The following is a 22,751-nucleotide window of genomic DNA, read 5'->3' on the forward strand; positions in this document are numbered from 1 at the left end:
GAAAATGGTTTGTGAGTAGCTTGAGCGATCTGCAACTCATGCTATTTCCCCAAGGCAGACTCCATTTCTATATATTGCTTATATGGGAAAATAACACAACCTTTATGCATAGGTACAGGAAAGCTACAAAAATAACTGGCATAGGGAAAGACTATTAAGAATTATTAAGTAGAAAGAGTGGGACAATGACGCTGACATCCTCTAATACCAACCTATCAATGTAGTAATGAAGTAAATCTCATTGAAAGTAAGTCATAACCTGGGTGATCTGAAGAAAACCGAAGCATGTGTTTCTGGAAGGGAAGATTCATTCCCCAAATGGTGATGTTATTTGTGTTTCTGTTTGGTCTTCTCCCACATATTGTGAGCAAGACAATTTGCATTGCTCCTATCTTGAAGACTCATTCCAATAGCTGCAGAGTAAGTAACTCCTTTATTTCACAGGATTTTCCTTAGCTGGGAGAATTTTATGCAACATTGGTGAATAGAAGTGTGTGCGTGGTGAAGAAATGTAAAATACAGCCAAACTGATAGTAATGGAGGTATTATCTTAAACCAACTGGTCAAAGTGGCATTGAGGTCTCATTGAAAGCAGGTCACAACCAGACTGATCTGAATATGCTAACTGCAGTTGAACAAAACTATGTTTAGAAATGAGATTTTCTTTGAAAAATGTGTTTCTGTGTGTGCGTGGTGAAGAAATGTAAAATACAGCCAAACTGATAGTAATGGAGGTATTATCTTAAACCAACTGGTCAAAGTGGCATTGAGGTCTCATTGAAAGCAGGTCACAACCAGACTGATCTGAATATGCTAACTGCAGTTGAACAAAACTATGTTTAGAAATGAGATTTTCTTTGAAAAATGTGTTTCTGCTTGGTTTTCTCCCTTGTGTTGGGAACAAAACCGATCCTGGTTCTTTCAGCTTGAATTTCTGATCCTCTAAATGCAGAGGTAATGACTACTTCTTTATTTAACAGGAGTTTTCTCAGTCAGGAGACCTTTTCATTGGACAAATTGCTTCTCGGTTCTATTTGGTGAACTTCACTCATGTTTTCAATAAACAGCCTTCTTCAGTGTTAAACAAGGACATCATGTAAGGCATTTTCATTCTTTTAACTAAAGCATTCATTTGTTTACCTCATAGAAACTGTGAAAAGACAATGAAGCAACGGGAGCTCTTTACCTAACAAAAATGGCATGCAATCCACATGTAGGTGCTTCTGACATTGTACTTGCCATGATATCTGGATAAGACATTTTTTAGTATTTGAGAATTTGGTCCAGATTTCCAGCACTTCATTCTAAGGTCATTTAGACATAACATTTTGTAACCCAATTGTGTGCATTTGGTATTCTCCTTGCATCTGCTAGGACAGGCGATCATTTTGAGCACTTCATAACTCTTCCTATTTTCTCTGCAGCACTTCTTTATTTCATGAACCCAATTGCTGTTTTGAAAATAATAAAACAAAATGTATTTATTTTAATAGTATTTTTCAAGTACTATATTGTACCCCTGAGGCTTGCAATTCTGTGCCAGATTATTCTCTGATATTACTCATGTGTTTGTGGGATCAATCTTGTCCATGTTTATTTCAAACATTAAAGTGAGCCATAGAATTCTAGAGTTAGAAGAGACCATGAGGGTCATCTAGTCCAATGTTCTTAATAGTTGTGAAGTGTACTTTAGTATCTACTTTTTGCCTTCTCTCCCATTAATTTTAAATATTCCTGATGGTAATTATTGGAAAGAATTCACTCTAAATGTGATTAGAAATGAGAGCTGTGAGATTCTTGCCTGACATGTGAATGTACCCTCTGTCCAGTGACTGCTTTTCCCGTCTACCCTCTCTTATTATCCATGTGGAGATAACCATACTATCCTACTTAACAAGGATATATATATATATATTTTTACAATGTATGTGAAGCATTTCTCATATGGTGTTCCGGCTGCTGGCTAACAGTCTCTTTGTCTTCATAGTTCAGGATGGCTAGTTGATATTTTCTTAGTTGGAGCTGAAGAACTGAAAATTGTTGGAAATTCAGCATTGTTTTTGACTTTCAGAGGCTGAGCACCAATCCAGTAACTAACAAGTATGTGTGTGTGTAGAAACAGCAGCATTGCAATTCAGAAGCTGGCATGTGGTGAGTTCACTGAAGCCTACCAGCAGCATCAGGATTCAAAGTTTCAGTCTGGACATCTGATCTGGGTTAGCAGATGTGCTACACTCTAGAAGTGCCTCTGCGTCTCTACTAATTATTCATCTGCACATTTCTTAACAGCAGATATAACAAAAAAAAGTGTGTCTAATCCATAGGAAGGCAAGCATAGGTAGCACCACCTTAGGAACATGTCACAACTATGGAAAGTGAGGGGTATGAAATATTCAGGTGATTCCATATGAGAAAATCCTTACCGTAAATGTCTCCAAATATATTTTCACCCACACAAGCCTTAGCATGCATTATGTATTATGGGAAGTATTCCAAGAACAGCAGAACAGTGATGTAACTTTTTCATGAAAAGCAAAATGCTGATACTACTACAAAGAATTAAGAATAATAACATAAAGTATTCTTTACTGGAGATAATTAGAAATGATATTCTCTGTGGTCGTTTGATATTTCTTGGCATTTTATTATATGGAATGTACTTTTTATTGCAGTGTTGTGCCAAAGAACTACCAGGAGATTCTGGCCTTAGTATTTGCTATGGAGGAGATTAAAAAAAATCCCACAATCTTACCTAATGTTACTGTGGGTTACCACATCTATGAAAGCTACCACAGTGTTCAGAGAACTTACAAGGCCTCATTGGATCTTGTTTCTACACAATGCAGACTTTTACCCAACTACAAGTGTGATACCCAGAACAATTTGATAGCCATTGTTGGGTCAAAATACTCTGAGCTCTCCCTCAACCTGGCCAACATTGTAAACCCATACAAGATTCCACAGGTATCTATTACAGGGGATAGTACTAAGATGCTACAACATAAGTTATTCAAAATGAAATTGTGTTTAATGGGTCAGTTTGAGGTTCAGAGTCAAACAAGCAAAAGTTTAAATATTATGCCTTAATAGTTTAATAGAGGCATAAGAGGTGTTAGGAAAGGGTTAGTAGCTCTGGGAGGGGGGACACATCATGTTCCTTCTGAGGTAGCTCACACCCATGGCTCCTAGACACTGTCATCATGTGACCGCATGTGATCGTGGCCACATCCCAGGAATAGCTTTGACTGGTCGGCTAAACCAGATGAGGATAACTGGTGAATCTCAAACTCTCAGTGAGCTAGGGACTTCCCCTGCAGGTGAAGACAGGTTCCGGTGGATTGAACAGATGAGAGTGGGTTCACCAATCTCGAAGGCAGCTACTGTGTGTGCTAGAGGGAATACACACACACACACACACACACACACACACTCCATGGGACAAGGTCATAAATGTAGCCATTGGATTAGACCCAATCAGGCAGAGTGAACCTAAAAGGGGGATGGGAAAGAAGAACATGTGACATTAAAACAGAACACATTGGCTAAGGTGAAAGGCAAGGGGGGGAAGTATGACAGTGTGATTTCTTTGCCCATCCTAGATGTGTGTGCTACAAAAAAATGTTTCTTGGAACTACTGGATCCAAAGCATTCTCCTGTCTATTATAGCCCTAGATGCATTCATCTCACTGTTCCTCACTGAGAAAGATTTGTCTAACTATATACTGATGTGCATCTCCTGAATGAACACATTTTTGTATTACAAATGAAATATTAATTTAAATCACACCAGTGTATGCAAGCAAATGTACTGCACACTGGTGAGTGATTTAATGTAGTTTTTGTGACCTTCATATCATTATATCTATGTTTTATTCTTAGTTCACGATTGGCTCCCTTGACTCAAGGTTTATAGAAAGAAAACTCTTCCCTTCCTTATACCGGATGGTGCCAAATAACAACTATGAGTACAGTGGGATGGTCCACTTACTTCTGCATTTCGGATGGACATGGGTTGGACTATTAACTGTGAAATTATTCAGTGCAGAAAGATTTTTGCAAGCTCTACTGCCACAGCTTTCTTTAAATGGCATCTGTATTGCTTTTATAACAAATATACAACCATGGGGTTATGCTGCTGATATGTCAGGGAAATGGAATACTGCAATATTTTCTACAATATCAGATACCACCAGCAAAGCCAATATAATTGTTGTATATGGAACTCCTGTAGTAATGGATATCTTGATCTGGTATCTTCATACAGCACATCTTCCTTCAGGTAAAGTGCTGCTTGTGACATCACATTGGGATTTCAAAACCACCAGTAAAAGCCCCTGGAATATGCAGTCCTTTCAAGGTGCCTTATCCTTATCTGTCCATTCAAATGAACCACTGGGATTCAAGACATTTCTCCAGAATCTAAATCCTTCAGAGGCAAAAGAAAACTGCTTGGTGCAGGATTTCTGGGAGAAAACATTTAACTGCTCATTGGAAAAGAATAGTGTGGGTGACAAGATTAAAAAATTCTGCAATGTGGAGGAGAAACTAAAGAGTCTGCCATTATCTATCTTTGAAATAGACATGACTGGCAACAGCTATGCTGTGTACAATGCTGTCCACACAGTTCTGCATGTTCTGCATGCCATGTATAAATCCATATCAAAATACAGAAGACACGTAGTTGGAAGGAAACTGGTGGCTCAGAATCTGCACCCATGGGAGGTAATTTCACCCAAACCAGTGTAGTTTTCTTGTATAGACTAAAAGAACAGAGCTTTCCACATGTTTGTAAAAAGTAGCACCTACAATTTTTTTTTGCTATGTTCATGGCTTTTTCTTTCTTCTGCATGAATCAATTGTTAAAGTTTTGTTACATAAGTCACCAAGTGACATAGCTCCGCAGTGCCTATCATAGTGCTAAGCCAAAGGTTCTGCAGTCTGTATGGTTGCTCATTGCAACTGTACTACTAGTTACAATAGCAGGAAAGCTTTTTGAAAAATAAGAAAATGGAGATGAATTCACTGCTATCTCTTTTTATATCAGAAAGTACAATTCAACAATGAATTTGGGTTAACTCTTAAATTTATTCCCCTTTTCCCCACTACAACTCCCATTTTGTCTATTTCCAAGTTCATATCTTTGCAAAGTATCTGGTAACACCATGTCAGCCATCTAATATCTTGCTATTTGTCTCTTTCTTTATTCTTGCTTTGAATATAGCTCCATTTCTTTCTAAAGGGTACCTCATTTAACAACAGTGCTGGAGAGACAATACAATTTGATGAAAATGGGGAGTTAGTTGCAGGATTTGATGTGACCAACTGGGTAATGTTTCCAAATAAATCTTTTGGTAGAGTCAAAATTGGAAGCCTGGATCTTCGGGCTCCTCCAGGAAAACAGTTAACCATACAAGATGAAAGCATTGTGTGGCATGGCAAGTATAACCAGGTGAGACAGAACCAACAACAAATCTTTAGTTCCAAATAACTGGATATTGATTGTTCAAATGTGTGAGTTCTTTTCAATGTTATTAGTACATTTTAGTGATGTTACATGCTCTACAATCATTGTTTGGAGTACCCCAATCTTCAGTTGATTAATGTTTTCAAGGTTTCCAGTATGTACTCTGGGTTGCTTTAACTTGAATGAGGTTACTGGAGATCTCATTTTGTCATATATTATTATTATTATTATTATTATTATTATTATTATTATTATTAACACTTATGAGCCACTTTATACAAAAACAAAATCTCAAAGAGGCTTAAGAAGATAAAGTTATGTGACATAATAGGAGTTGAAAACCAGGGGGGGGGGAAACAATGAACAATGTAGAATACATGAAATGTTCATGGACCATGTGTAAGAAATGGAAGAATGATGAAGGAAATTGTGAAGGAAGAGTACACATGAATTGCCAACAGTTGCTCCATCTCATAGTACCTAGCTTTAGAACAAGCACACACAGAGAGAAAGAGACACACACTTTCTCAATCCCTAATGTCTCTCTATAGGTTCTTCCTATTTCTGTGTGTAATGACAAGTGCCACCCCGGTCACAGAAGAAAAGAGAAAGAAGGGAAGCCATTTTGCTGTTATGATTGTGTTCCGTGTCCAGAGGGAAAGATTTCTAACCAAACAGGTAGGAAATAGGTTTGTCACAGGGGTTAAGTAAATGATGTATGATACAGTTAGCTCCAAAATTCCAACTCAACTCAAATAGCAAACTCCTCGCTGGAAAGGGAGGCAGAGCACTGCAGCTGAGAAGGTGGTTTATGGATCAATCCAGCTTAAATAGCTGACCAGACCCTTTGCGACCCTCAGTGTCTCTCACCTTGGGAGAGACCATCTCAAGTCTTCTACATAAAGGCAGGAGGTGATAAATTGGCATTTTGTGCATGTTCAAATTGTGTCCACTTTAAAGTGTGTCCACTTTAGTACTTTACACCAATATCATAGAAATTTCCTGTTCCAAATTACCCAATCCACACAAAAGGCATACAATAGACAAAGCCGATACTCTCTGTGCTCATAGTGATGTTTTGATATTGGCTGTTGTAATCAGGACCTGGACTTACACATTAGAGATGTAGTATATTTTGCTAATCATTGCCATTGGCTGCACCATCTCTCATTCAATATTTTATTGCAAAAATCTCTTGTAAGATGCAATAGGGAAAGCTGAATTGTATTAATAGTGTTAATATAGCATTAATAGAATTAATTTCCTAATGCCAAGTACATTCCTCAGTCCACTTACTGTAGTATCAGTCAAGGTAAGCGTTCCATACATATACTGGGACTGCTGAATAATTTGCTTTCCCTTATTATGTACAGTTCCTGGTTAAGGACCTAATGCCCTTAAAACAGAGAACTGCTTATCCTTTAGGTAGAAGATTAAGAAGAGTGGTAATCATGTCCCTGGTGAGTTTTGAATGGAGAGATTTAAATTGGCACGCACACTGATCATGAAAATTATGCTTCATGCTTCTTTTCTTTTTAGCAGCAGACATCATTTTCCAATTACAGCTTTTGACCAACTTTAAAGTGTGTATGATAGTAGATTAAAAATGAGAACTTTGTCATGAATGCTTATGTTCCGCTGTCATCACTCATTAACCATTAAAATAAATTGACAAAATGTGTAGCACAAACATCTTACTCATTTCCAATAATTCTGGAATTACTAAGCATTAAAAAGCATGCTTTTCTTTTTAATTTTTAACAATTTTATTGTTACAATTTCAAATACAAATATTTAAAGTCTTAATTCATCCATCTATAAATATACAAAAGTTATAGATACGTACATACTGCATACAAAGTGTACAAAAATATTCCACATTATTCAATGTAACATCTTTCTTTAATATAACATCTTTCTTCTACTTTTTAGATATGGATGCTTGCACTAGATGTCCAGAAGATCAATATCCAAATTTGGATCAAAGCCAATGCATTCCTAAAGTTATAACCTACCTCTCTTATGAAGAACCTTTAGGGATGACTTTAGTTTTCTCTGCTCTTGCTTTTGCTCTCACCACAGCTTTGATAATGGTAATATTTATTAAGCACAAAAACACTCCCATAGTCAAAGCCAATAATCGAAGTCTAACCTACATTCTTCTCATCTCACTCCTCCTTTGTTTCCTCTGCTCTTTCCTTTTTATGGGGCAGCCTGAACAGGTGAGTTGCTTTCTCCAACAAAGTGCTTTTGGCATCATATTCTCTGTGGCTCTCTCCTGTGTTTTAGCAAAAACCATCATTGTGGTTCTGGCATTTATGGCAACCAAACCAGGATCAAGGATAAGAAAATGGTTGGGGAATAGGCTGGGAAAATCTATTGTATTTTCTTGCACCTTTGTTCAAACAGGAATTTGTGCCTTTTGGTTGAGTACTTCTCCACCTTACGCACATTCAGATATGCACTCCCTGATTGGGAAAATCATAGCAGAGTGTAAAGAGGGCTCAGTTTCCATGTTTTATGGTGTCTTGGGGTATATGGGCTTCCTAGCTGCTGTCACTTTCACTGTGGCATTTCTTGCTAGGAAGTTACCTGACAGTTTCAATGAAGCCAAATTTATCACTTTCAGCATGTTGGTCTTTTGCAGTGTTTGGATATCCTTTGTTCCAGCATACCTGAGTACCAAAGGAAAATACATGGTAGCTGTGGAGATCTTTGCTATCTTATCATCTAGTGCTGGGCTACTTTTTTGCATATTTTCCCCCAAATTCTACATAATTGTGTTCAGACCTGAGTTAAATAACAGAGAACAATTAAAATGTAATAAAACCTAAATTATTATTATTATTATTATTATTATTATTATTATTATTATTATTATTATTTATACCCCACCCATCTGGCTGGGTTTCCCCAGCCACTCTGGGCAGCTTCCAACAGAATATGAAAATACAATAACCTATTAAACATTAAAAGCTTCCCTAAACAGGGCTGCCTTCAGATGTCTTCTAAAGGTCTGGTAGTTGTTTTTCTCTTTGGTGGGAGGGTGTTCCACCACCGAGAAGGCCCTCTGCCTGGTTCCCTATAACTTGGCTTCTTACAGTGTGGGAGCCACCAGAAGACCCTCTGCACTGGACTGCAGTGTCTGAGCAGAATGATGGGGGTGGAGACGCTCCTTCAGATATACTGGGCAGAGGCCATGGCATTTGGCATGGTAGTTCCTGGGCTTAAGGAGTATGTTTTGGTCTATGTTTGGCAATTATCCAATGGCATTTTGAACCAACATGGGTACTGAACTTGTCAAAACTGCACAGATTTGTACACCTCTTAAGATATAATAACCATAGGCGCCAACTCCATGGGGCCTGAGGGGGCCCGAGCCCCCTCAAAAATTCGTTGGGGGGGCTCCGCCCCCTAATAATTTAAGAAAATTATTAGTTATATTATGCTTTGTAAAATCACAAAATTATGTTGGTATTTTTTATTTTCCTTGTTTGACGATAGTTACCTTTTAAAATACATTCAGTAGTGAGTTAAAACAAAGCCACTCCCGATCTAGAGAGGGGGTGGGGTTGCGGGCTCTCGACCCATCAACAATCTCGCGGGGCTGGCGTCAGCCCCGCGAGAAGCGGGGATTCCCCCTAGCTCATTAATATTCACCGCCCATGGCGGCAGCCAATCGGGCCCTCACAGGTTCACTTAAGGTCGGGGCAGCCCGGGGCTCGCCCCTTTTGTTCCCCCAGCAGCAGCGGTTTGGAGGTCTTGACCCCCCCCAATATTTTTTATAAGTCGGTATGGGCCCCCGCCCCCCAATATTTTTTATAAGTCGGCGCCCCTGATAATAACTGCCATGCCCCAGCTAGAGGAGTCATCTTTGAGGAGGCCCTGATGCACCTTAAGGCAAATATTACAAAGGAACAGACTGTGTCAACTGAAACTGAGAAAGAGAGGAGATACAGTCCTTCAGGGGTCTTGGAAATCCATTATGTTTTCTAAGACACAGAGGGCCAATGCACAGAATGAAAAGTTGAGGGTGAGCTATCACTGAGATTGGGGAGGGGGGTGTTACCAGGGCCTAATGGTGCAAACTCAGGCAGCAGCCAGCTGCTGGATTTCTGGTATGAAGAACAAGGATTCCTTGGGAGTAAATGGCTTCTTGTGAACAAGCTATTTCTCATGAACAGACCAAACATGTCTGGAAAACCAGATGGCCTGCAGCTCTGCTTTGGGTGTGCCTCTGAAGTCTCATGGTTAAAACCAGTGCCTTTTTTCTAGATTAAAAGGTCCAGTACTGCCCCCTCATCACCCCCTCCCCCTGTGTCTCCCTCTCTCCCTTGCCCCTGCTTCCCTGAATGTCCTGCAAGCCTTTCTGCAGCAGGCTGTTGCTGTGCTCAGTTTTTCTTTTCTCCAGGTAGGTGACAAAGCAGAGTAGCCACCCTGTTCGCCTACCGCAGCTGAAGCCAAAGCTAGTCCAAGAAAGGGTTGTAAAGTCAAAGCTGGTCACACTCCAGAGTGGAACCACTGAAGTGGGCATGAGTAATTAGGTCCACTGACATAGCAGGTCTGCTCTGGGCAGAACTAAGATATCGCCAAAGTGAGGCAAGGAAGAAGGGCTACCCCTATGCTATCCATATAATCAGTTATCAGTAATCAATATATTCATATATGCTCACACATAATCAGGGCTTACAGTATTTTATAATCCATTTTGAATCAAAGGGAAGCTTTGGGTGGACTACTATGCACTTCAGCAGCAGCCTTCTCCATATGTGCCTGCATACTTAATTTCAGATAATTAGGAGTGATGGTAGTGAAATTATTTCCAAATAAAGGACAATAAGCATACAGAAAACTGCCTATTTATTATATTCACATTAATCAGCAAAATATAATTAATGTCAATGGATACTGGCTGGTATACTTTCTTGTATCATTTTTTTATTATTTTGTTGCAGGTAACTCATTTTGCTTATGTGATAAAGCTTAGTATAATAGCGTTATATAATTTCAAAAAATGTTAGCTATTAACTAAGCTGAATTTTATTCCTGATAGAAGCTAAAGGCATCCTAGCAGGTATCAAAGTGTCAGTAAAACCTGTAGCCTAGTGTCAATAATGGGCTAGCTAAGTTTGGAGAGGCTTCAAGCTCAGTTTTAGTAGGTCGGTTACTGGACAGTCTGCCACATCTCATTGACTCATAATTGTAGATAAATAGGAAAGCAGAATTTCACTCAAATTGTGGTGACTGGGTGTAAATAAAAGTCAGGGTTCGGGAATGGTCATAAAATGGTTGTTGGGGGAAAGCTATTTATTTAATTTATACATCACCCTTCATTCAAGGATTAGAGGGCAATTTAAAATTTAAAAACACAAAAATGAACTGGAGCAGAATGGTAAGGGATTTAAGAAGAGGCCCAGGATGGGCTTTGGAAGCCTGAAGGGAGGCAAGAGTAATAGCAGACATAGGCATCTAGAACAAAGCTAAAGATGCAAGACAGAGGTTCATATAACTGGTGCAAATTACTGAAAGAGACCTCTGTGGAAGCCTTCAAAGAAGAGCTAGTGCCAAAATGAGAGATACTTGCAAAAATGAAGTGGCATTTGTTTCTGGAATAGTCTGGAGGCCATAGCTTCAATCTTGAGAAAAAGATGAATGACTACAAAATAAAGGAAGCAATGACCACAATGAAAATTGTTTCCAAACCCTGGATCCAATCTTGAGTGAAGCCTAGGAGCTGGCATGGAATGGAAGTATTATTAAACCAAATGGAACCATTGACCATAGTATCAAATGTACAACAGTAGAGCACAAAACATTAGAAACAATAAAATAATAAAGACTCTGACTAATTAAAGAGGAGGCATTATTTAACAAAGCAAAAGGCTTATATTAATTATCTGTGGTGGAGAAGGGCGCTCTGCTTTGTTAAAAATCTTCATTTTATAGTACTTTAATCTCTCCATCTTGTTTGTGTGGCACTGGCTATAAAAATGAAACTGAATTCAGCATGGGAATAGAATGCACTGTTTACTTAAAGCTTTTATAGGCAGACACTGCTAAGTGGGAGGTTAACAGAATCCAATATGGCAAAGATTGTTGGTATCATGTGGTGATTATTGGATGAGCAGTTGGAAGAGCTTAGAGCTGAGATGCTTACAATGGTGAATGAAAATGGATCAGAAAAGGCCAGACCTTTGGAAAACAATATTGATCAACATCTGCCCTCAGAACCCTCCAAAACGGTGATAGTAAAATCCAGGAAAAATCTTATTGAACACCATATACCCATTTTTTCTCATGAAAGAATGGTAGTGGTTTTGGTTGTCATGATTTCACATGATTTTGCAAGACAATTTCCCCAAGGAATGGTGCCCAAAAATGTGCGTTTGTGGGCACTGTGCAAGATTGCACGACCCCAACCCTTTAAAAGGGGGGGGGGTTCGAGAGGGAAAATTGTGGTGCAAAATTATGCAAGACCTTGGTGACCAAAAATGCCACTGGTCTCTCATGATAAAAATTGGGATGCCCCAATTTTTCTGAGACACTTGCTGGGTATGCCATACAAGTTTACCAGACTGTTCACCTCCCACTGTTTTTCCAGTTATTTTCCTGTACGTAGCAGAAACAGCAATGTCTGCAGACAGGGAGATGATTATCACCCCTATAATTATGAGCATATAATTACCCTGCTAAACAAACCCCAGGAAATGTATGTTCAAGGCCTTGAGAAAATAAACCACAACAATAGAAGTACTTATAAGAGTCTTCTCCAATGCTCAGAGCTGGCCCAAAGCAGAAAGAGCAGGCAAGGCCCTGTCATTCTGAGCTCTAACAGTTTTAGGATAAGCTTGCAGTCTTTGGGTGTGCTGTGGTTTCTTCCAGACTAAGCATATTTTGAGTAGCTCGAACAATCTGCACCTCACTGTATCTGTTTCTCCCAGCAGGGCCTCACTTATAGATCCTCCTACTAAAGAAAATACAACTTCTGTGTGCAGGAAGAAAAATTTGCACAATCTTGCAGTCAAGACCTGAGGGGCATTAAGCAGAATTTTTAAAAACTAAAATTTTTTTTTAAAAAAACCATGAAATAGGAGCGGAGGAAATGGATGCAGTCACCTTCTTTCACCAACTGATCAATGTAAAAACGGGGTCACATCTTGTTCAAATCAAGTTGAAACAAGACTCATCTGAATAAAAGTGGCATTGAAGAAAACAGTGACATTTTGTCCCCAAAATGCTAATGTTATTGATACTGCTGCTTGTTTTTTCCCCTCATATTGTGAGCAAGAACCATTCCATTCTTTACAGCTTGAAGACCCGATTTGTCGAATGCAAAGTAAGAAACATCACTTCACAGGAGTTTTCTCAGCCAGGAAATCTTGTCATTGGGTTTATTGCTTCTCGGTTCTACATGATGCACTTCCCTACAATTTCATCTGAACAGCCTTCTTTAGCACCCCAGAAGGAACTCATGTAAGTCACCCTCTTTTTCCTCTCTGTAGAATTAATGTTTTTATCTCACAGAAATTAAGAACAGATAATGGAGCAAAAAGAGGTATTTTCCTCTCTTATAATCTGAAATGTAAGATGCAAATCATATGTTGGTACTGAACTTTTATTGGCTGCACTTTCAGCATAGGTGATTTTGTTTGTTTTTTAGTAGATGTAAACCTGTTCCATATTTTATCACTTTATTCTACTGTTACTTTTTTGCAGTCTACTGATTTTATAGATCTAGTCTTCCACATTATATGCTTACGTAATTTATTTCTAGACACCTGATTTTAGAGAGCAGTGCTTCTTTAAATCTGTTTATGCTCCAGTTTCATTTGTGTAAATAGAGCAAATAAAGGAATATAGCACAAGTTTACATTTATAAATAATGCATATGATAGCCCTACCCTGGAAACATTCCATTGGATGTCCATGAGTTCTAGACTAGAAATATTTCACAGCTCTAGAATGTGTAGAGCATATGAAAATAGTTTTCTGAATTGTTCAAAAGACTATAAGTCTATCCAAAAATCCTTACAACGGCTTTGTTGCAATGGATTTGCAGTAAAGTGCACCTTACACTGCAAATTGTAATGCAGGAACTATTCTGTACACAGCAGATTTTTCTAATGAATGTAGAAGATTGTTCCTACTAAATAAATAGAGCCGCCTTTTTTATTTCATGGAGGGGATAAAAAATATGAGAAATCATTTTCTGTGTGCTTCTTTGGTTCTTTCCCCCCATCTGTTTATTATATCTAATCTAATTTGTATTGCAGTGTGGTACCAAAAAACTACCAGGAGGTTCTTGCCATGGTATTTGCTGTAGAGGAGATAAACAAAAATCACCACATTTTGCCTAACATCACATTGGGCTTCCAAATCTATGATAGCATGCACAGGGTTGTAGTTACTTATAAGCTCTCACTGGACCTACTTTCTCCACGGCATATTTCAGCTCCAAATTATAAATGTGATCGCCAGAACAATTTGATGGCCATTCTTGGAACAAAGTTCCCTGAGCTCACCTTCACTTTGGCCACTATTATAAACATGTACAAGATTCCTCAGGTGGGTGTTTTTGATGATAGTGCTGAGATTGTGTGAGATATGAGCATCCAAAATGCTAAGCAAAGGGTTAATACTCACAAGGACTGCAACATTCTAAGAAAGAATCTTGTGAGGTCATATACCTTGTGCATGAGGAAGTTGTGTAAGTTGTTACAGTTATGTCAATTAATAACAGACTTTTTGTGTCAGAGACACTGAACAGTAGGCCTGTTCAGTTCTGCTGCAGTATGCCTCAAACTTTGTTGGTTTGTAAGGGTTTTAGTCTTAGTGATAAGCGGAGAGGGGGCTTGGAGGGGCATTTCTCCATTTCTGCAGCTTGAGCTCGTGCACTTCTTTGGAGAAGAATATCAGACAAACCCTATGACTACGGAGACACCTTTCTAGGAACCAGTGGATTACACCCTAAATTATGTTTATTTAGATTATTTCAAATTAAATGCATCAAGATTGCCTTGGCTTGAAATATCCATTGATGTGAACTAAGTGAAACTAGTTTAAAAATACATCTAACCCATTGTTTCTAATGAGAAAGTCATCTAAATATATCCTGCTGCTGCTGCTGCTGTTGGTAGTAGCAATAGTAGCAGTGGTAGTAGTGGTAGTAGCAGTAATTAAATTTGTATACTGCCCTTCATCTGAAGATGCTATCATTATTTTCCCCTGGTAAATGAAAAATTCATTTAAACCAAAGTAGTGGCTGTGGACAAAAATAATCCATATTAGCAATTCATACCCTTAATCCACACATTTTCTGTGCCATTCATATCATATGTGTTTGCTTTTAGTTCACCTATGCCTGTCTTGACTCAAGGGTGACTGATAGAAGACAGTACCATTCCCTGTACCAGATGGTCCCTAATGATGTCCATGAGTACAATGGGTTGCTCAAGTTACTTTTGCATTTCAAATGGACATGGATTGGTCTCTTTACTATGAAATACATTACTGGAGAATTTTTTTTGGAAGCATTAGTTTCCATGCTTACCCTGAATTACATCTGTGTTGATTTTATACGTAGAATATGGACATTGGCTTATGCTGAAGGAATGACGGATTTGCTCCTTAGTGAATTTAATAAAATTTCAATTGTCATGACAAGCAAAGCCAATGTTTTTGTGGTCTATGGTAGTTCCATAGTGATGGACATTTTGATCGGGTATCTTCATATGGCACAACTTCCTATGGGTAAAGTATGGCTTGTGACAAGTCATTGGGATTTCAAAACCACCAATGAAAGGAGGTGGGATATGCACCATTTACAGGGTGCATTATCTATATCTCTACATTCAAATGAACCCCTGGGATTCAGGACATTTCTTCAGAGTCTGAATCCTTTTGAGAAAAAACAAAATGATTTGATCAAGGATTTCTGGGAAAAGACCTTCAAGTGCTCATTGAAAAATAATAATGTGGGTGAAAAGCCTAAGAAACGTTGCACTGAGGAGGAGAAATTGGAGAGTCTTCCATTACAAATCTTTGAAATGAGCATGACTGGCAGCAGCTATGCTGTGTACAATGTTCCTCATGCAGTGGCACATGCTCTACATGCTATGTATCAATCTAGATTCAAACAAAAATCGCAGATACCTAGAGTGGATTTGCAGAATCTGCAGCCATGGCAGGTAATTTTACCCACAGCACAGTATTTTCTTCTCATGGGTGGCCTAGAATACCATATTAGTCCACAGCTGTGTATAAAAAAAATATCAAAATCTCATGTACATAAACAGATCTTACATTTAAGGCTTTTTCTTTCCTATCAAATAGGTTGGTGAGAATTGCTGGCTTCCCTGTTTGCTGCGTTATACATAGCACTTTCACTAATAATTCATCCACTTTTATGTCATACCTCCTAAATGAGCAAATATTGGTCTGGTTGTCTTCCCCTACTGACGTCTCTGATAGACCCTATGTATAGGTTGACTCTACAATTCTGCATTTTCCAGGGCTGCTGATAACATTCTCACTGCTGGCTAATATACCAGGAACACTTATTTAAAGAAAGAAACAGGAGGATTTTTTTTTTTTACTTTTTCATCTTTTATTAGAAAGCATCCTCATCATATTGAGTTTTTGCCTGAACTTGAAAAATTATTCATTTGTCTCTTCCCAAGCTCCTTTAACTTGGTGGAAATGTGTCTTGCTGCCACACCATCTTCATTGATACATTTGGATACTTCTGAACCTATTGTTGTCCAGTTTTGTATGATGGATCCTAAGAGGGATTAACAGGTTTTTGACACTTTTACTGAATCAGGTGGAGGATCAGCCACCTCCAAGTATGCAGAAGTGATGACTCCTAATGAGTTAGCTGCCAGAGACCAGGCTGCCTACCTGAAAAATAACTATTACTCAGGTGTGACAGGCTGTTCCTTAAAGACCAAATTTCTTATGCTATGCTGATGACCTGCAGTGGGTGTGGCTCTGAAGACCCATAGTTTTAATCTGGCAGTTTCTGGTAAAGAGTGATGGCACAACTTCCTTACATGAGTTCATTGGCTAGGATAGTAAGCAAACTTTGCATGATAATTCCTAAGATTGAGAACCTAGTTTTTCTCTATGTTTGGTTACAATTGGATACAATTTTAAATCAAGATGATGAACTGAACCTTTCAAAACTTTGCTGTTTTTAAACAAAACTGCCAATATTCTGTACTATTTTATGAATTAACTTTAGAATTATTTTTTATGGTGAAACTAGATTAAGGGTTTTTTATTTCGTAAAATGTCTGGATTGGCTACACACACACAACTAGTGCACACCTCTCTGAAAATTATGGTTGTATTCACCACTCTGAGGATTCAAACATTTTACCCCTTTCTATATTTTTTGAATGTAGCTCCATCCCTTTCTAAGAAATCTCACATTCAACAACAGTGCTGGAGAGACAATACAGCTTAACGAACATGGAGAGATAATGGCAGGATTTGATGTGACCAACTGGGTAATGTTTCCAAATCAATCTTTTGGTAGAGTCAAAATTGGAAGGCTGGGTCTTCAAGCTCCTCCAGGCAAGGAATTAACCATTCAGGATGAACGCATTGCGTGGCATAGAACATTTAACCAGGTGAGCTAGGAAGACTTGTAAATCTTTTTCTCCCAAATAACTGGAAATGGATTGTTCAAATGTGTCTGACGCCTTTTTTTCAATATTGTTACATACACTCCAATTAGTGCACCCCATTCTGCAATCAGCAAAAGGTTTCAAGACCTCCAACATGTACCCTGGGTTGGTTTCATTTAAAGAGGGTCACCGGAGACTCAGGAAATGGTTGCAATGTAAGGCTAATCTGTACATATATTCACAGTAAGCATAAGAAATTGGTTCATAGCCCTAATTTCAGGTGTATAGTATTTCCATTGATTTCCCATCCTTGCTCACATGATCCCAGGGATGGTTACAGATAAAACATCAGCAAATCAATCAAATGCAACATTCGTAATACAGAAATAAAACAATAACTAATAATTTAATTGAACACAGAAAATAAAAAAAGGCAAAGAATAAATGAATAGCAGCTGGCCTTCTGAAAGAAGAGTGTTTTCAACTGCCAGCCAAAGAGTAAATGGTTGGCAGCAGAACTACTTAGGAAGGGGGATTCAAAAAATGGAACATTAAAACTAAGATGGCCCTGGAGTAAGCTGCTTACTCACAGTCTTCAGGTAGTAATACGAGCACGAAATACGAGCAGGAAAATATATGGGGATATCATTCCCCATCAAATCTCCCCAGGCTCCAATGGAATTAGAACCACCAATATCACAGCATTGTATTGTCCTACTAGGGAATTCAAGTCTATGTCTCTTTCTGAATCAGTTTCAGGAGTGCTAATCATTTGATCACTTTCACAAACCCTTCAACGTCATCTTTGGGCATCAGAAGACGACGAGCACCTTAATCATGGGCCAGCAGCAAATTAGTAGCCAGTGCCATTCTCTCAGCAGTGGTGTGACTGGTTGCCAATACTGTCCCAGTAAGCTGTCAAGCAACTGGAATTTGCATCAGTTTCAGCCTCTTGACCAGCCTCAAGAGATTCCCCACATAGACACCAGGGCTACAGCCCCCCTTGTTTCAGATGTTACAGAGAAGTAGAGTCCATTATGTCAACTCACAAGGATACCATGGTCAATGCAGCAAAAGCCATTGACATGTCCCTTGTCCTTCTCCTCATAACCAGGCATGAAACCAGACTGGCATGTATCAGCCATGATACACTGGAAAAGAGATATAGGGCATAGTATAGAATTAAGTGTGTTGGAAAAATTGAGGAGTAAGTATTTAAAATTTACAGATTGTGATACGTTGAAAGACGTATGAAAACTTCATGAAGATTATATATAGGTGGTATTTTATGCTGAGTAAATTAGCGAAAATGTATAAATCAGAATCAAGTACCTGTTGCAAGTGTCAAGAAAGGGAGGGTACTTTTCATCATATGTGGTGGACATGTAGAATTCCACAGGAATTCTGGGAGGTGATATATAATGAAATCAAAAAATTTTATAAAAATAACAGAAACCTTCTCACAAGGTATATTAGGAACAGATGGCCCCGCAGAACTGCAGAATTTCTTTAAGCAATTACAGCAGTCTGAGGTATATGCTCAGAAATAGAAAGAGAAAAGGAGGAGTGGAAGAAAAAATTATTGGAATATGCAGAATTGGCAAATTTTACCAACAGAATAAGAAATCAGGAAGATGACGTGTTTAAGAAAAAGGGGGAAATGTTTGCAGAATACCTCCAGAATTATGCAAAGCAAGATAAAGTGTTAGCAGGATTAGTCTAAAAGTAGCAGTTTAAATTCTTAAAATTATAGTGGGGGGAATTGAATAAAAGGGGAATTAGAATATGTAGTCTTAATTGATAAATATATGGAACCATGGAAGTGGTAAAGATATCTATTATTCAATGTGTGGTGATATTCAATGAAATGTGAATTGTAATGAAAATGATAAAATTGGACATTTATTTATAGATTCTTCCCACTTCTCTGTGTAATGACAAGTGCCGTCCTGGATACAGTAGGAAAAAGAAGGAAGGGGAGCCTTTTTGCTGTTATGAATGTGTTCCTTGTCCAGAAGGGAAGATTTCTAACCAGACAGGTAGGAGATATGGATGTCACAAAGGTCAATGTGCCTTTGAAACTTAAGGTAGGTATTTTCAGTACATTCCTGTACTACTAATTATTTTAACAGTATCATAACTGTTTTTAATGTACAGTTTTAAAATGTTGCATCTGTTGGAATCTGTTGGTAAAGGGTAAAGGGCATCTGTTGGGATCTGTTAGTAAAGGGTGAGTTGACCATGTGCTTGGTCCACAGAGTGATACATTGAAACCCACCATTTGGATTTAAAGGGGGGAAACAATCATGCTTAACATGATTGTTTGAATGATGAAAAAATTCCATATGCAGTACAGTTTCCAACAACAATGTAAACAATTGCTTTTCAGAAGTAGCCCAGTCCAAATTTAAGACATGTAGTAAAACAAGCTACTATTTAGACTTTCATGTCCTGATATCAGCAATTCTGGCCAGGGCCTTAGAAGGACACCAAATGGGTTTTATTATATATCTTTTGCTAACTATTGGTATTGGAAGGAACATCTCTTATTCTATATTTCACTACAGAACTTTATTGTGAGACACATCACATCAAGGGGAAGCTGAATTTTCAAAAATTCATCTTCATTATAATTTTCCAATGATATATATAACAGAAAAATTTAATACACATTACTTATTCCATTTTTATTAACCCCACCATAGAAAAATAGATATAAAGCAAAATCAAAAACAAAAAAGATATGTATATTGAGAAATTGAAATTACATGATCTGAGAATCTATTAATCTCAATTTATTTCTTCAAATAATGTGAATCAATAGAATGATTTATTTATTTATTTATTTATTTATTCATTCATTTATTACTTATACCCCATCCATCTGACTGGTTTGCCCCAACCACTCTGGGCGGCTTCCAACAGATGTCTTTGAAAAGTTGCATAGTTCTTTAACTGTTTGGCATCTGATGAGATGACATTCCACAGGGCAGGTGCCACCACTTAGAAAGCCCTCTGCTTTGTTCCCTATAACTTCATTTCTAGCAGTGAGGGAACCGCCAGAAGCACTGGCAGAGGAATAGGAGTGCCGGTGAAACGCACAGCCCCCGGCAGCGCGATCCCAGTAAGTGCCATCGCAGCTCCCCCCATACCCTGCCCCAGGATGCGCACCAGCCCCGCCCCACCTGCTCTCCGCTCCCTGGTGCCAGAGTATGAAACTCCGTGACTAACCAGAAGGCCCTCGGAGCTGGACATTATTGTCTGAGATGAACAGGGCCTGAATATCTACATATTCATATATACAGGGCCTGAATTGTGCTCAGAAATGTACTGGGAGCCAATGTAGATCTTTAAGACCAGTGTTATAACATCATGCTCCTCAGGGAGGAAGGTGGCTGTGACTTTTTAAATTAATGCTTTCTGCTAGTTCTTCCAGGGCTGGCATAGCTTTCCCCCAGTTCTGGACTAGGATCTGTGGAATAATGTGCCATATACCTCAAAACACCTTCTTTGCTGATATCTCACATCTGATGGAACTGTTCTTTGCTTAAAAGCAAGGATGGATAGTCTTCGCATGTGATGAGTTTGCAGTTGAATGACAACCCTTGGCTAATGAACTTGAAAATGAGGAGAGATTTAATGCAGCTCCAACAATGACTATAAAAGTATCCAATTTTAAAAAATATTATTCTAGATATGGATGCCTGCACCGAATGTCCAGAAGATCAATATTCAAACTTCCACCAGAACCAATGCATTCCCAAAGTCATAACCTACCTTTCATACAAGGAACCTTTAGGAATGACTTTAGCTTTGTCTGCTCTTGCTCTTGCTCTGATCACAGCTTTGGTGATAATAATATTTGTGAAGCACCAGAACACACCCATCGTCAAAGCCAACAACCGAAGTGTCACCTACATTCTTCTCGTATCCCTCCTACTGTGTTTCCTCTGCTGCTTGCTTTTTATTGGAAAACCTGGACAGCTAATTTGCTTACTCCGACAAACAACCTTTGGCATCATATTTTCTCTTGCTCTTTCCAGCTTGTTAGCTAAAACCATCACTGTAGTCCTGGCATTTATGGCTACTAGACCAGGATCTAGAATGAGAAAATGGATGGGGAAAAAGCTGACAAACTCTATCATGTTTTCAGGCTCCTTTATTCAAGCAGGAATTTGTACTTTTTGGCTGAGTATTTCTCCCCCATACGCAGATACAGACATGTCCTCCGTCAATGGGGAAATTATAGCAGAGTGTAACGAAGGCTCAACTGTCATGTTTTATAGTGTCCTGGGCTATATGTGCTTCCTGGCCCTTGTCAGCTTCACGGTGGCATACCTTGCTAGGAGGTTGCCAAACACTTTCAATGAAGCCAAATTTATCACTTTCAGCATGATGGTGTTCTGCAGTGTTTGGTTGTCCTTTGTTCCTGCCTACCTGAGCACCAAAGGAAAATACATGGTGGCTGTGGAGATCTTCTCTATCTTATCCTCCAGTGCTGGGTTACTGCTTTGCATCTTTTCCCCTAAATGCTATATTCTTTTGTTCAGGGCTGACTTGAATAACAGGGAGCAACTAAAATCAGGAAAAGACTAAGTTATATGAGAATTAAAAACAGATGGCACTTCCCTCCCCCCCCCCCTTTCAAGTATGCTATCTGCATGGTAGAATGAATAGTATAATGACCGACACATACAGTACTTCACAGAGGTTAAATACACCGAGAAACATCCTTTCTAAAGCTTTCTAAAGCTTTCTTGACCTGAAAATTAATCTCAACGATGTTAATGGACCTTTTCTTTGACATTTTAGTGAAATTATTTGCAAGTCAAGATCCACAAGGTGAAGTTGCATATTTATTCTCTTCATATTCATCAGCCAAACAGAATTATTGACTGAAATTTGCATGAATAAATATAAAATAGGGACTGAAGGTAATAATATATTGTTATTTTCTCTCTGTTGGAAAAACGTTAGTGAAAATGGTGGTTCATGGACCAGTGCCTGTATGTAAGCAATTGGCTGCTGGTCTGTGGTGATTTCCCAGGAATTACAGGAGTAGGAAGGGAAGGGAAAGGGCAGCCAGGATAAGGAGGAGGAGGAAGCGAAGAGGAGGAGGAAGGAAACTACCTACCTATCTGCAGGGTCATAGCTAGGGGGTGGTAAGGTGGGCCCCCACCATGGGGCATAGGCGATGGGGGGCACATAATTGACTTAAAAATATGTCCTTATATATAAATATTGATTATTGCCTCATAAGAAATGGTTTTAAATAGAGGGTGAATTGAATGGGTGGAGGGGTTGGCGTTGGAGGAGAGGTGGAAAGAAGAGCTACTTTGTCCATGGATAGGGGTCACAATCTGGACAGTTCTGCCAGGGGCGCAAGATCACCTAGTTACGGCTCTGCCTATCTGCCTATGTCAAGGGGGAGGGGGCTGGAGTTGCTGCTGCTGCTGCTGCTGGGCCTGAATTGGGAGTAGGAAGACAGGGTCCTTGGTAACACTGAGCCAGGGGAGGGAGGAGAAACCCATAAAGAAGCAAGGATCTACAATAAAACACCAGTCTGGATGGGTCCCTTGTTTCTTTCCATCTATCTACCCCTGCCCAAACAAGCTGACCCACATAGAATATAACTCAAATTAATCACCCTTCTTAAG

At 38.9% G+C, this 22,751-nt stretch overlaps 1 protein-coding gene across 1 annotated transcript; it reads left to right on the top strand.

Moving 5' to 3' along the window:
- Window positions 1-536: 536 nt before the first annotated feature.
- On the top strand, window positions 537-22,632 carry LOC309354761 (vomeronasal type-2 receptor 26-like; the record flags this gene model as incomplete). Its single annotated transcript, XM_081885032.1, has 11 exons — window positions 537-542; window positions 981-1,096; window positions 2,673-2,964; window positions 3,880-4,722; window positions 5,240-5,449; window positions 6,016-6,142; window positions 7,397-7,557; window positions 12,753-12,937; window positions 17,004-17,097; window positions 19,007-19,133; window positions 20,789-22,632. The coding sequence occupies 11 exons, from the start codon at window positions 537-539 to the stop codon at window positions 21,688-21,690; spliced, it is 3,063 nt and encodes a 1,020-aa protein (XP_081741158.1). The 3' UTR covers window positions 21,691-22,632.
- Between the last annotated feature and the right edge of the window lie 119 nt (window positions 22,633-22,751).

This window comes from Podarcis melisellensis, assembly GCF_964234715.1.
Source record: "Podarcis melisellensis genome assembly, chromosome: 13".
Classification (NCBI taxonomy): domain Eukaryota; kingdom Metazoa; phylum Chordata; class Lepidosauria; order Squamata; family Lacertidae; genus Podarcis; species Podarcis melisellensis.